The sequence below is a fragment of the Brienomyrus brachyistius genome, chromosome 1 (assembly GCF_023856365.1).
Source record: "Brienomyrus brachyistius isolate T26 chromosome 1, BBRACH_0.4, whole genome shotgun sequence".
In the NCBI taxonomy this organism is placed as follows: Eukaryota; Metazoa; Chordata; class Actinopteri; order Osteoglossiformes; family Mormyridae; genus Brienomyrus; species Brienomyrus brachyistius.
Window position 1 is genome coordinate 7,386,090 of NC_064533.1, and position 12,740 is coordinate 7,398,829.

At 50.4% G+C, this 12,740-nt stretch overlaps 1 protein-coding gene across 7 annotated transcripts in view; it reads left to right on the forward strand.

The window, feature by feature from the left end:
• The window catches only part of shank3a (SH3 and multiple ankyrin repeat domains 3a), a 203,219-nt gene that overhangs the window by 184,942 nt on the left and 5,537 nt on the right, over positions 1-12,740 (forward strand). For 5 of the 7 annotated variants that reach the window (XM_049006201.1, XM_049006200.1, XM_049006205.1 and 2 more), the window contains 7 exons: positions 247-371; positions 2,278-2,413; positions 7,210-7,290; positions 7,897-7,920; positions 8,130-8,257; positions 8,420-8,525; positions 8,747-11,108. In XM_049006201.1, the coding sequence (XP_048862158.1) occupies positions 247-371; positions 2,278-2,413; positions 7,210-7,290; positions 7,897-7,920; positions 8,130-8,257; positions 8,420-8,525; positions 8,747-11,108 (2,962 nt within the window). Of the gene's footprint in view, positions 1-246; positions 372-2,277; positions 2,414-7,209; positions 7,291-7,896; positions 7,921-8,129; positions 8,258-8,419; positions 8,526-8,746; positions 11,109-12,534; positions 12,585-12,740 lie in introns of all 7 variants that reach the window. The other 2 variants (XR_007394607.1, XM_049006202.1) reach the window with 2 other exon arrangements.

Here is a 12,740-nt window from a genome sequence, read left to right on the forward strand (position 1 = left end):
TGAGATTGTTTTCTGTGACCCCACAGATGGCCCCAAACATGTAATCTGTTGGCATACTGTGGCCGTGGCATGAACCAGTACAGTGCTGTCTAGCCATTGTCTGGTTTGTGCTTTGAATAAGCGGTGTCTCGCACAGATGATGCACAAAGGCAAGTTTGTTGGGGGCTGTGGTTGCACCACTGTGAACCTGTAAATGGCAGCAGTGTGTCTGTGCATGTTAACCTGTGCCAAGCTTCCTGTCTCCAGCGGAGACGCCCATCGAGGAGTTCACGCCCACGCCAGCCTTCCCGGCACTGCAGTACCTGGAGTCCGTGGATGTGGAAGGCGTGGCCTGGAGGGCGGGGCTTCGGACTGGAGACTTCCTCATCGAGGTTAGCCGTCCTTTGAAGTTCCTGGTCCTTTTGGAGCAGCTGCAAAGTTGTGGTTTGTGGTTGGCAGCCTGCCACACAAAAAGATATACCTTTGAAATGTGGGGTGGGAGATGTGCCTTCGTCTACAATCAATCACCAGCAGGTTGAATTTTCCATTGGTTACTTTTTATTGGCTATCACTAGAGTGGACCAAGAAGTGATTGGCAATGTACCTTAGTCCCTCCCACCAGGAGCTTTTTCCTGTATGGTCAGTTAAGGTATTGGGTTATGGAAAAACTGACCGGTTCTACATTAATAGCAGGCTGTTACCCACAAACTGCACGTCCCACTGTTGGTGTGACAGGCAGCGCACAGAGGAAGATGCCCTTCCTTGATCTACACCGTCACACACACAAGACAGCTCACATCACTTTTTTCTTAACTTCCTTCCATAATGATCGCTATGACAACGCTGGGGCGAGGCAGAGCCACGATCGGCCTTTCGGTCGTTTGTTAAAGCCTTGGGCGTCAGTATCAGAGCCCCCTTGTCCAGCCATCGAAGCCCCTTACCGTCTTCCTCCAGATCTGTCTGTGTCACAGTGGTTAAAGTTAGCTGTTCTCTGCCATGTTTCCAGAGAATTCTCTTACGCCCACGCTAAAGATACTTCCAAAGGGATTGGATGTGTCACATATGCTTCTAAACCTGACAGACGTCCGCCGCGCTCACTCTGTTCAGTAGTCCTGATGACCATGGGTCTTCAAAGACGGGATGGAAGATTTGCTGTAGGCTCCATCCTTCAGCGAGATGTTGCCGATGATTCTCCGGAACCTGTTCTTCAGTTTGCTGGCAGCACACGGCTGAGCGCTGGGTGACTCACCCATGCACTGTGACGAGGCCCAGCCATGTGGGTGGCTAGTACTCACACCACTGGGGCCCAGCTGTACGTGACTCAGGACTACGGTCAATGAGATGGGATTATGGGGAGACGATCGTCAGGCACCCTTTAACCGGCTGCAGTTGGCAGATATTTGCAGTATTCCTTTACCCAAGAAGCATTTTCTGTGGAGGGGTGTCAGCTGGAGTGTACCTCTCCTAACAGAAGACGAAATGTAGCCTAGCAAGGTTTTTTAAAAATTTAATTTGTTTAATTTTACAGAAATACAGCACCACAGTCCAATTTACCAGACTAATGTTAGCGTGACAAGTACGAGATCTTGGGAGATGGCAATGAAACGGCTCACAAGTTCAGAAAGGCATACCTGGGCTGTAGACTGTTGTGTACCAATCCGCCCACACCCATACCCAACAGAAGTACATTTCCCAGACCCTCAAGGAAACCCCAGTTTGGTAGAAACCAGGTAAAGACAGCTCAAGGCTCTGTGCTGTGTTCCTCTGGATATCTCACTCCATCACAAACCACATCTGCTTTTCTCTCAGAGGAGGAAGAGTCTGCAGCGGAAAAGCCCGTTTAGCACACTCGGCTGGCTTTAATGAAGGTCCCCACCGCTGCTCGTCCGACTTGAAAAAGCAGCATCTCTTTAATCAGTTGTTTTCAAGTGGTGGTGGTGGGGGGGGGGGGTGTTATCAAGCACGCCCAGAATACGGTGTCCGGTAGGGAGGTTTTAGCTTGGTCCACACAACCAATCAGTACCGCCTTCGGCTCGCTCTCCTTCAGTTGCTGGAGGCAACTCAAACCTGACCCGATTCTGTCACTCTCACATCCCTGACATCGTTTCCCCGAAAGATGTGTGGGGTTGCTGCTCCGCTCTGAAATACGTTGGGTGCTGGTACCCTTGTAGTGTGTATCTCTGCCAGGGTGCAGAGAAAACCATAAGCAATCAACACCATGGCCCCTTTTCAAGAAGTCAGCCTGACTACCAGTTCTGAAAGCCCCTTATGCAGTCATGATTCCCCCACTGCTTCCAGGTGAATGGCGTCAACGTGGTGAAGGTGGGCCATAAGCAGGTGGTCTCACTCATCCGCCAAGGGGGCAACCACCTCCTCATGAAAGTGGTCTCCGTAACCCGAAAGCCAGAGTCGGAAGAGGTTGTTCGGAAGAAAGGTAAGGGTTACCCCCTTCACTGATCTAAACCGACAAATGAGCGCAGGAAAAGCATGTTAAAATATGAGGGCTGAAGGTCTGCTGACAGCCAGAGCTTTAGGAAGCTGAGTTGTCCCTGTGGTGCAGGTTTGGGGTTTTCAGACTGCTTTGTTGCTTAGGTGTACATGTCCGTTTCTGTCCATGCTCAAATTTTGTATTATTTAGGAACATTTTCTCACAGTGGAGTCATACGTTAATTTGGGACCTGATTGGACATTGGCCATTAGCACCAGGCTCTCTTGAGAAAAGCTGCCCTGTGCCTGGATATTAGCCAGATGCAGCTCTGCTTTGCTGGTAGTTGGGACACCTTCAGTGCTGCCGCATTTCACCGTCTGTCATGGTGTTTTTTTTTTTTTTTTTTTAAATGAATGCAAAGTAACAGCTGTTAACCCCTTCCACCTATTTTAACTATATTACAGTGAGCATGTGGTCCATTAACAATACCTACCATCTCCAACTCCTACCCTCCATACCTACCATCTCCAACTCCTACCCCCCATACCTACCATCTCCAACACCTACCCCCCATACCTACCATCTCCAACTCCTACCCCCCATACCTACCATCTCCAACTCCTACCCCCCATACCTACCATCTGAAACTCCTACCATCCATACCTGCCACCTCAAATTCCAACCCTCCATACCTACCACCTCAAACTCCTATCCTCCATACCTACCATCTCCAACTCCTACTCTCCACCCCACACCCTTCCTCTGTCTGCTTTCTTGTCTCCTTACTCTATTACCTCTCATTGCCAGCACATGCACCTGTAATTTGAATGGGCATATTTATTCCTAACAGGTGAACACTAGTTGCCCAGTTGCAAAAGCAATGAATCTTTTCGAGAGTTGACACTATTAGCAAACAACACAAGGTGCAGTTAAGCTTGCTGTGAACGAACCATTTAGATGTTTAAATGATCTAGAACTTTAGATAAGCAGCCAATGCTTATGATTAATGATTACCCAATGATTAGTGTCTGTTGCGCAGGTTGTACAATTGAACCATCTTAAACAATTTAACCATATTGTCTTACTGCTCTACACTTTGATGTCGAGTTTAAAATAGTTGGGTAATATTATAGGGGCCTTTTCTCTGGTTAAAAGGGCATGTTCTGCTCGTGAACTAGATGCATTGTTCCACCGAAACAGGCAGGGTCTGTTTGCAGGTCTTCCAGCCTTGCAGTCTTTACTGTTCTGCCTGCACATTCCAGAGTTTGATCTCCAGACCAGACGGTAACGCACAGTTCAGCATCAATCGGAGAAGCAGCCCACGCACAAGTGTGAACATGGGCGACACAAGCGCTCCGTGTTCCCCAGCACGAAAGAGCAAACAGATCCTCCGTCAGGCCCCCGGAACGGGTGGCCGTCTGATCCGCCCGGGCCATAACTGATGCATGTTTTCACCCTGAAATGAAATAGTGTAAAATCCATATTTAATATTGAAGCGTAATGGGATCGAGGTGCGTGAGGGAGTAATAATTTTCTCGGCCTCGGGCAGGACAGGTGTTGTAAATTATATAGCAGGCTAATCTGGACACATCCACAGGCCTCACTTGGGTGATAGTGGGGGTGTTCAGGTGACCGGGAAGCAAACGAAGCCGTCATTATCCAGTGTCAGTGGGATCGGGGCCCCTAATGGGTGCACAGCCTGCCCAGGAATCTGAAGCCCAATACTGGGACACTAAAGTTTAAGATCACAGTCAATGTCTGACCATTTTCACTCTGTTGTAAGAATATGAATGATGTTGAACCAGAGTTTTATTTTCTCTTTGCCAGACTCCTGCAACAGAGCAAAGAGGTTAAAAACACATATTTTACCTCTTAGTCATTTCTGTGCCCTGATGAAAGAACATATGACGCAGTCATCAGAGTTGCAACAGAGTAACATAGCTGTTTGTAAACCCAGTGTTGAATCCAGGGGTTCAGTAGTGTCTCTGTAGGCGCCTACAGACGGTCCACATTTTGCTCCCTCCCAGCTCCCAGCATTCTTGTATCTGGTATTTGGTGTTCTTGATTACTTGATTATTTAGTTCAGGTGTGCTGGGAGGTGGGAGGGAAAAAAATGTGGACTGTCTGGGGATTCCTGAAGACTGGGCTGAGAAGCACTGCTCTGTAGGATTTGTGAAGGTGGGGAGTTTGAGGTGGGTGTTTTTGTTTACAGAGGATGTCCACATTGTCATGCTAAACTGCACTGCCTATATGGGGGTCCTGAAAAGAGAACAGGACAGAACGTGCAATGTGTTGGAGGAAAGCAAACGGTACAGCCAGCATTGGATCGATGGCGGAAGGATGATTGGAAAGCGGGGCTCGGAGCTGCCTGCACCTACTGCTTTCGACACAGAATCCAAATGCGTTGTGCACCTCTCCCCAGCAGGAGAGGGAGAGATGTGTTTGGGGGAGGGTGCGGGGGGCACGTATCAGCTAGCCACAGCGGGTAGACAGCAGCAGTAGCTCTGACCTACTTCCCCGGCTCCTCCTGCAGAGTCGACACCAGATACTACCACCACACTGCCCTGCCTCCATTCAAAAGCTTGTGCCAAGAAGCTCGGGGGGGACGGGGGGCGTCGCCGAGCACAGTCAGTGAGGCACTCGCATGCGAGTTGCGGCTGTAGGCAAGGTGTTCCCGGAAGGATTGGGAACTGCGAGGACTTACTTTCCACTGGGGAGGGAGAGGAAGTCCGTGGGGCCACCAGGAGTGAACAGAGCAGCGCTTGTTACTCATCACACTTCGACAAGTCGTCGCCACGACAATAATTGCTTTGTTTCCCACTGCTTCCGAGTCTCGCCGAGTCAAAATGGATCTAAACTGCTGCAGCGTCCCTGAGGTAGCTCTGCGCTGTCGGCTGCACCTGGGACACGCTTATGCGGTGCCCTTCCTCTAAAGGATTCGCTTTTTTTTTTCCCAAACTCTGTGCTCGGGGGCCATTTGATGTCTGAGATCTTGTCGTTAAGGGTGTTTCCTCTGATTTGTCCGCATTTCACAAAGCAGAAGACCTTCTGGTGTGGCATTGTGCCGTCAGATTGGACTGCCTGCGGACCGAGAGGCATCTTTCTGAGGCCACTATCCAGGAGAAGCCGTCGTATAAACGAACCAGTGGAGCAGACAGAGCCTGACACTCTGCGCAGCTGGGGGAAAGGAGTCCAGGCTCACCCTGGGCTGAGAAGAAAGAGAAGGACTGGATAGGCTATCCGTCACCCTGTAAGGTAGAGTGCCAAAGTGTGAATTTCACAGGGTAGGTGCTACACCAGAAGTATATTCTCAGCTTAACTAACCATCGGTAACTGCCTCAAAGCCTGCCTCGGGAAGGTGCTTCAGAACCTGCCTCTATAAGGAGCCTCACAACTTGCCCCTGGAAGGAGCCTCAAAACCTGCTTTGGAAAGGTGCATCAAGACCTCAGATGGCTGTGGTGCCAGAGAACCACTTTCATGGGTCTTTTCACATTTTGGATGGAGACTCTAATTAGGAACTTCAAGAACATTAGCACCAGGAATGGGTGATTGCTGTGGCTTTTGCGGAGCCGTTATGATCTTCAATCGCCCTGTGACACAGACTGAAATTGACTCTGGGAAATGAAGGCTTTGCATTCGCTTTGGTGTGATGGTTTTAACACTATCAAACGGTCTGCGGTCGTACCTCTTTCCATGGTGCCAGCGGTCCTGGAAATGCCAGACAGCAGCACGTATGTGAACTCCGTGCTCCTTTCTGTGCACAGCCTGGATTCCAGCCTTTGCGATAGTCCGCCCACCACCCAGCAGAGGGAACGAATCGTCTTACAGCACTGGTGCTGCCGCTCAAACCTGCGCCTCTCTTCCCTGCCAGAGTTACCATGGTTACCACAATGAACGTTTGAATTCAGCATTGCATTAGAGCCTGGGAATTTCTCACTCACTCACTCTCCATCTCTCGCGCTATCCCTCTCTCTCTCTCTCTCTTCTCACTCACTCCCATCACTGTTTCTCCCTCTTCCGTACTTGTTTTCTTCCCCCTCCTCTTTCTCTCAACCTCTCTCACCACCTGAGACTTACTCTCTGCTGAAATCCGTTTTATTACACCACTGCCGCTGCTTCTGCTCCTGGGAGAGCCTCTTAACTAGAGACTTGATGAATAATTGCGATATTTGTTACGTAAGAACACGGAGGTGGGAATAGGTGTACTTCTCAGGATTCTTGTCACATTGCCAAGGTCAGGCCTGACAGTAGTCACCATCCGACAGTAAGCCGAACTACCCCAATGGGAGTGCATTTCCAAGAGCCAAATGGAATCCCGGACAGAGGAAGCAACAGTCTTTTTCAAAATTAACATTTTAGTCCTTCACCATCGTTAGAAGCAAGACAGGACATGGACGGCTCTCTTCTCTGAGCAGTCATTTTGGATGACGGCGGGTCGGTGTGATTTTTGGTATGGGCATGTGAATCGGGGACTGGAAGCGCCACCGCAGCCAGAGGAAATGGAGATGGTCCGAGCAGCTTTAGCAGCAGAACAAAGTTGTGTTTCATCGTGCCTGCGAATGGGTCTGTACGGGTAGGGTAGGGCCACTCCGCCATCTGTGTGCCAGTCGCCGGCTGGCCATGAAGAAGTTCGCGTCAACCCGCAGCCTCAACAAGGTCCTGCAGCAGTGTGAGGCGTCCAGCTCGCCCGAGTATGACGAGATCAAGTCGGTGAAGAAGAAGTGGCACCTCCACTTAGGCAGCGCCCGCAAGGTCCTGGCCAGGAGGTCCAAAGTCAGTTCTTCTTCACTTTTCTTTGCAGCACCTCCGCCCCCCAAGCGGGCCCCCAGCACCACGTTGACGTTGCGCTCCAAGTCCATGACCGCCGAGTTGGAGGAACTGGGTGAGTGTCCCCCCACCCCCCCTTTCACCTATCTCGCTTCTCTCCAAACATCACGTCAGGGACCGCGACGTACTGACAAAGGAGCGGCTTTGACTCAGAGTCAAGCTCCTACCTCTCTGTTTTTTTGTTAACCATTTCAGGGTAATTAACCTGAATTGCTTTGGTGAAAGATGGATGTAGGCCAGCATGAAAATGTTTGCTAGCTAAATATTCATCAAGAAAACATCTACTGCTGCTTCTCCAGAGCTTTAATTAGTAAGTAATGAAAGAAGGAGGAATGCTGTGACGAAGGCCTTAAAGCAGGGGTTCCCCATGTCCCCTCGACGTGACGCCATCCGTTACACGTCACCATGTGGTCTATTACTAGCCCGGTGTTCGAGGAGCATGTAAGACGTGTGGTTTTCTGACACACTCATTTTAATCATAACATCTAAGGGGCTATTGGAAAACACCTGAGAAAATCTTACTATATACAACTTTTTATGGTCGATATTTAGCTAAAATTTATTAATGATGTGCAAAGGCAGCTATAGGTTACAGCTGCCTGTATCTAATATCTTTGATATATAATCAGTCAGGTCTTTTCCTCCTTATATTTCCTCCAAGCTTCCGCAAGGAGAAGAAGAGGTGGTAAGTAACACTGAGGCTCCATAGTGCAGACCTCATGCAAAGCAAAGATCATTAATCACTACTGATATTGATACTGATACTGAGTCGAAAAAATTCTCAAAACAAGTAATTAGCATTAACCATTGAAGTGCATTGGGTTTAAGGGCGGGATTCTCGGCGTGGTGTCGCATTAGTGCCGTGAGCTTGTGTCCTTCTGTCCACATGCTCAGAAAGGCTGGATGATATGCTGGGCTCCCAGGAGACCGGGCTACGGCCCCAGGCCACGGAGGCAGACTACCGGGCCGCCACCGTGAAGCAGCGACCAACCAGCAGGAGAATCACACCAGCAGAGATCAGTGTGAGTTCGGGTGTGCCATCTACCTACCATCAACGATATCCGTCGTGCTGCTTTAACTGACACTCACTGTAATTGCCTCTCCTGCTGGTCAAGCCCTCTCCTTGTGATCACATTATTTTTTTCCCTTAACGCTTTGATCTTGCCCTGTTCTCTGAAACGCAGTCACTGTTTGAGCGCCAGGGGATGGCCATGCATGGCGAATTCCCCCCGAGCATGGAGAAGAGCCACATTCCATTGCCGAAAGGGATGTCCAGAACCAAGTCGTTTGGTAAGGATTTTGTAGCACTGATGTTTACACTCGGGGGTGACCTGACATTCTTAGATACGGCAATTAAGCCCATCACATTCGATCAGGCACATCTGAAAATTCTGCTGCTACTTACAAGTCTGCATTGATTACTTTACTTGTCTGCATAGTTATTAGTAACCATGTCAGATTGTACCGTCAAGGCTTTTGGGGTCTCACACTAATGCCATGTCAATTAATAGGGGCAACGGAAGAGGATCGACTGTCGGCACTGGCAGGGGAGCATCGGTTTCCAAGGAGCTCGTCGATGACAGACAGCCTCAGAGAGAGTCACAGCATTCCTCCCCCTCCCCAAACTGCACCCCCTCCACCCCCATCACCCTATTACCTAGACACCGGCCCCCCCCCAGCATTCTGCCCTCCCCCTCCCCCCGGCCGTTCTCATGACCAAAGCCGCTCCAGCTTTAAACCAGGCGTGGAGGCTAAGGTCCATGGCTTGACACAGGTGGTCACCACCGCTGAGATCTATGACCCACCCCGGCCCTCGGGCCACACCGAGCGGCAGAAGAAGTCCCGCTCCATGATCATCCTGCAGGACTCCTCCCACTTACCTGTGGAGCCCACTGAAATCCCCCGTCCCGGACCTTCCTCCACCCCTCCCGAAAAGATCAAGAGGAAAGGGAGGGTGATCGATAACCCATACGCCAACGTCGGTCAGTTCAGCATCGGCCTGTACACCCCAACAAAACCCCAGCGCAAAAAGAGTCCCCTGGTCAAACAGCTGCAGGTGGAAGACGCTCAGGAGAGAGCATCCTTGGCGTTGGCCTCCGCACATGCCAGAGAGCACTCTCCCACTGGTCGGATCCCCCACACAAGCAGGGCTGAGTACTACCAGCAGCAACTCCTGCAGGAGAGAGCCCGAGCCTTAGGGGATGGGCAACAGGGCAAAGGCCCCTTTGCCGCCGCGATCGCAGGGGCCGTGAAAGACCGGGAGAAGCGTCTAGAGGAAAGGAGGAAATCCACAGTCTTCCTGTCGGTCGGCACTGTCGAAGGTAGCACTACGGCACCCGAGCTGCCGTCCCTGACGCAGTCCCGCTCCGTTGACGAAAGGCTGCTTAGCAGGGAGCTGGGCCAGCTGCCTCCACCCGCTGCCGTGCTCCGGCCATTACAGAGCGGGACCACCTTCATCCACCCTTTGACCGGAAAGCCCCTAGACCCCAACTCCCCTCTGGCACTTGCGCTGGCCGCAAGAGAGCGGGCTCTGACATCTCAGAGCCAGTCACCCGCCAGCAGCCCAGAGCCCAGGACTAAACACGAGAAACCGGGGCCTTTGTTCGTCGATTCCCAGACCAAAGAGGCGGAGCGAATGGAAGCTGAAGCGAGGCTAGTATCTCCCCCCTTCTCACCGGGAGATAGATCAGGTTTATCAGGCACAATGACCCCACCCAAAACACAATGGGGGACACCGACCACGCTTCGCAAAGAGATTGATACAAGGGCAGACAGAGTCGAGGAGAGGAAGCAGGAAGACAAGAAGAGCATGATCATAAGCATCGTGGATACATCTCAGCAGAAGACTGCTGGCCTCATTATGGTCCATGCGACAAGTAATGGACAAGAAGCTGGGCTTAGCATGGAAGAGCCTTCTTTGTCACCACAGACCTCGCTTGCGGAGCCTTCCAAGCCGACCCTGGCTGAAATCAAGCGAGCCCAGTCTCCAAGCCCCGAAGCCGCCCAGGCACAGCCGGCCGGCACATCAGCGGAGAGGACGCTGGCTCAGGGTAGCTCCGAGGAGGATGTAGAGCCTTACACTGTTACTCTCCCACCTGCTTTGCTGTCCTCCAGCGATGAAGAGACCCGGGAAGAGCTTCGGAAGATCGGCGTGGTGCCGCCACCCGACGAGTTTGCCAACGGCTTACAGCCGAAGATGGACGAGAGCGCAGCCAGCCCAGCACTGGCTAAGCCGGCCACGCCTTCCGCCCCAACCCAAGCAGCAACAGCAGCAGCAGCACACCCTGCTAGCGGAACAGCCTCAGGGAAGCCTTCAGACACCCACCTGGTGCCTGAGTCTGCAGCCGACTCTGGGGTGGAAGAGGTGGACACCCGCAGCTCCAGCGACCACCACCTGGAGACCACGAGCACCATCTCCACGGTCTCCAGCATGTCCACGCTGTCGTCGGAGAGCAGCGAGCCCACCGACACGTACACCTCCTACGCCGACGGGCAGACTTTTATACTCGACAAGCCGCCAGTGCCTCCAAAGCCCAAACTCAAGTCCCAGCTCAGCAAGGGGCCTGTGACCTTCAGGGACCCTCTACTGAAGCAGTCCTCGGATAGCGAGCTCCTCTCCCAGCAACACGCGGCTGCACTGGCTGCGGCCGCCGGCACCGGCCGACCCCGCTACCTCTTCCAGAGAAGGTCCAAGCTTTGGGGGGATCCCGTGGAGACGCGGCCGCTGCCCGGCCCCGAGGACGGCAAGCCCACTGTGATCAGTGAACTGAGCTCCAGGCTCCAGCAGCTGAACAAGGACACGCGCTCGCTAGGGGAAGAGCCCATGGGAGGAGAGCTCGACCCCGGAAGGAAGTCCCCAGTGGCAGGTGCCAGGTAAGGAACCTCAGCCAGCATTATGGAGACGCTACGGAAAACCTGAGTGACACATATATTCTACTGTTCTTTCATCTACTAATACACCAAACATTATTCTTATATTAAATAGCTGCTAATGCTTAATGATCATCATATCAGTACTTAGTACTATAATTACAGAATACAGGCAAGCTGACATGCAGGAAACAGTTGTTTTCAATATTCTCAATATTATTTATGAATTATTATCTTGATTTCCTCATTTACAGTAACGATAGCAAAATTTCTCTTGCTGCATTCCTCCTTCTAGTGACTGTGGTCTTAGTATGCAAAGCACGTTTCACTGTTTGCCTTCAAATGCTGTAGTTTCTGTCCTCAAAATATGGATCCGATCGATGCCAAACACTCAGAGTTTATAGCATCAAGCTCATCATTCATTTTGAAAGGTCTTTCATTTCATACTCATTTTCAGTTCATTTGATGAAGCTTAAACTTGAATCCAGGCCGATTAATAGAAAGTTTACCGCTGGTGAAGTTTACACAGAACTTTGTGATAATTTGTACAGATTTCATCCTTAAGAGTCAGCATCAGAGACTCACCTCAGCATCAGGCCCACTGGCGCCGGAGAGAAGTCCATTTCTTGGGGGCCTCCGAGCCCCTCTGTAGCTTATAAAGAGGCCTTGGGCCTGACCTCGCTCTCCGGGTCCCTTCTAGAAAATTCCCACAGAACCTGGGGGAATGGAAGGAAGCCATTATACTTAGTGTGCAGGTTGGGCTAAGATTCGGGATCCTTACTGGCTATGTGCAGGCAGTGTATTGGCATGCTTACTCGTACAGCCGTACTCGATTACAAAGGGACTCAAGATAGTGCATAACAGCACGTACGGTACAATACAGTGCAAGAACTAAACAATATGCTGATAAAATGACTGTACCTTTCAGACTGGAACTCCATTAGGTTCCGAACCCTGATGTAGGATAATGTAGTTTCCACCAATTGGGAATAAAAAGACATACTGTGAATATAACAAAATAACAAGGCAAATGCTACAAAGCTATTTAATGTCTTTAGTACATTACGTAATGTTTGGCGTGACTTGTTTTATCAGTGGAGTAGTAAGTACAATGGTAAGTAAGAATCTTTGGCAGCATTTGGCTAATCCACTAGCATTATGTTTAGTTCGTTACAATTCCAAGCTTTAAATGTCAGGATTACTTCGGTCTCACAGACTGTAGGCCAAATATCTTGAAATATCTTCGACATGTGTTGTGACATTATACATCACATAATAACCCAGGACACCTTTTACGTACAGGACTGACGGTATCACGGTGATTTGTGATTAGTGATATAACTACTGCTAGCCAATGTTATGTTGTCTTTGGGGAATCAAGCAGCTGTTTTTCTTCTCATAGCACATTGAAGCCTTTGTATTTTCACAGATATGGCAAGAAAAACGAAGACAGTATACCATAGGTTTTTAGCTCCTAGGGTAAACACGACATCGATTTTTAAATCAGCCTATCAACTAATCCCTTTCCTTTTGAATTAACCTGTTTTATTTTTATTTTCTCTTACTGCCAAGTCAGGTGTTACCTTGTTGTTGCATCTTCGAAGTCCCAGTAGAGTATAGTTTATAGTTAGTATC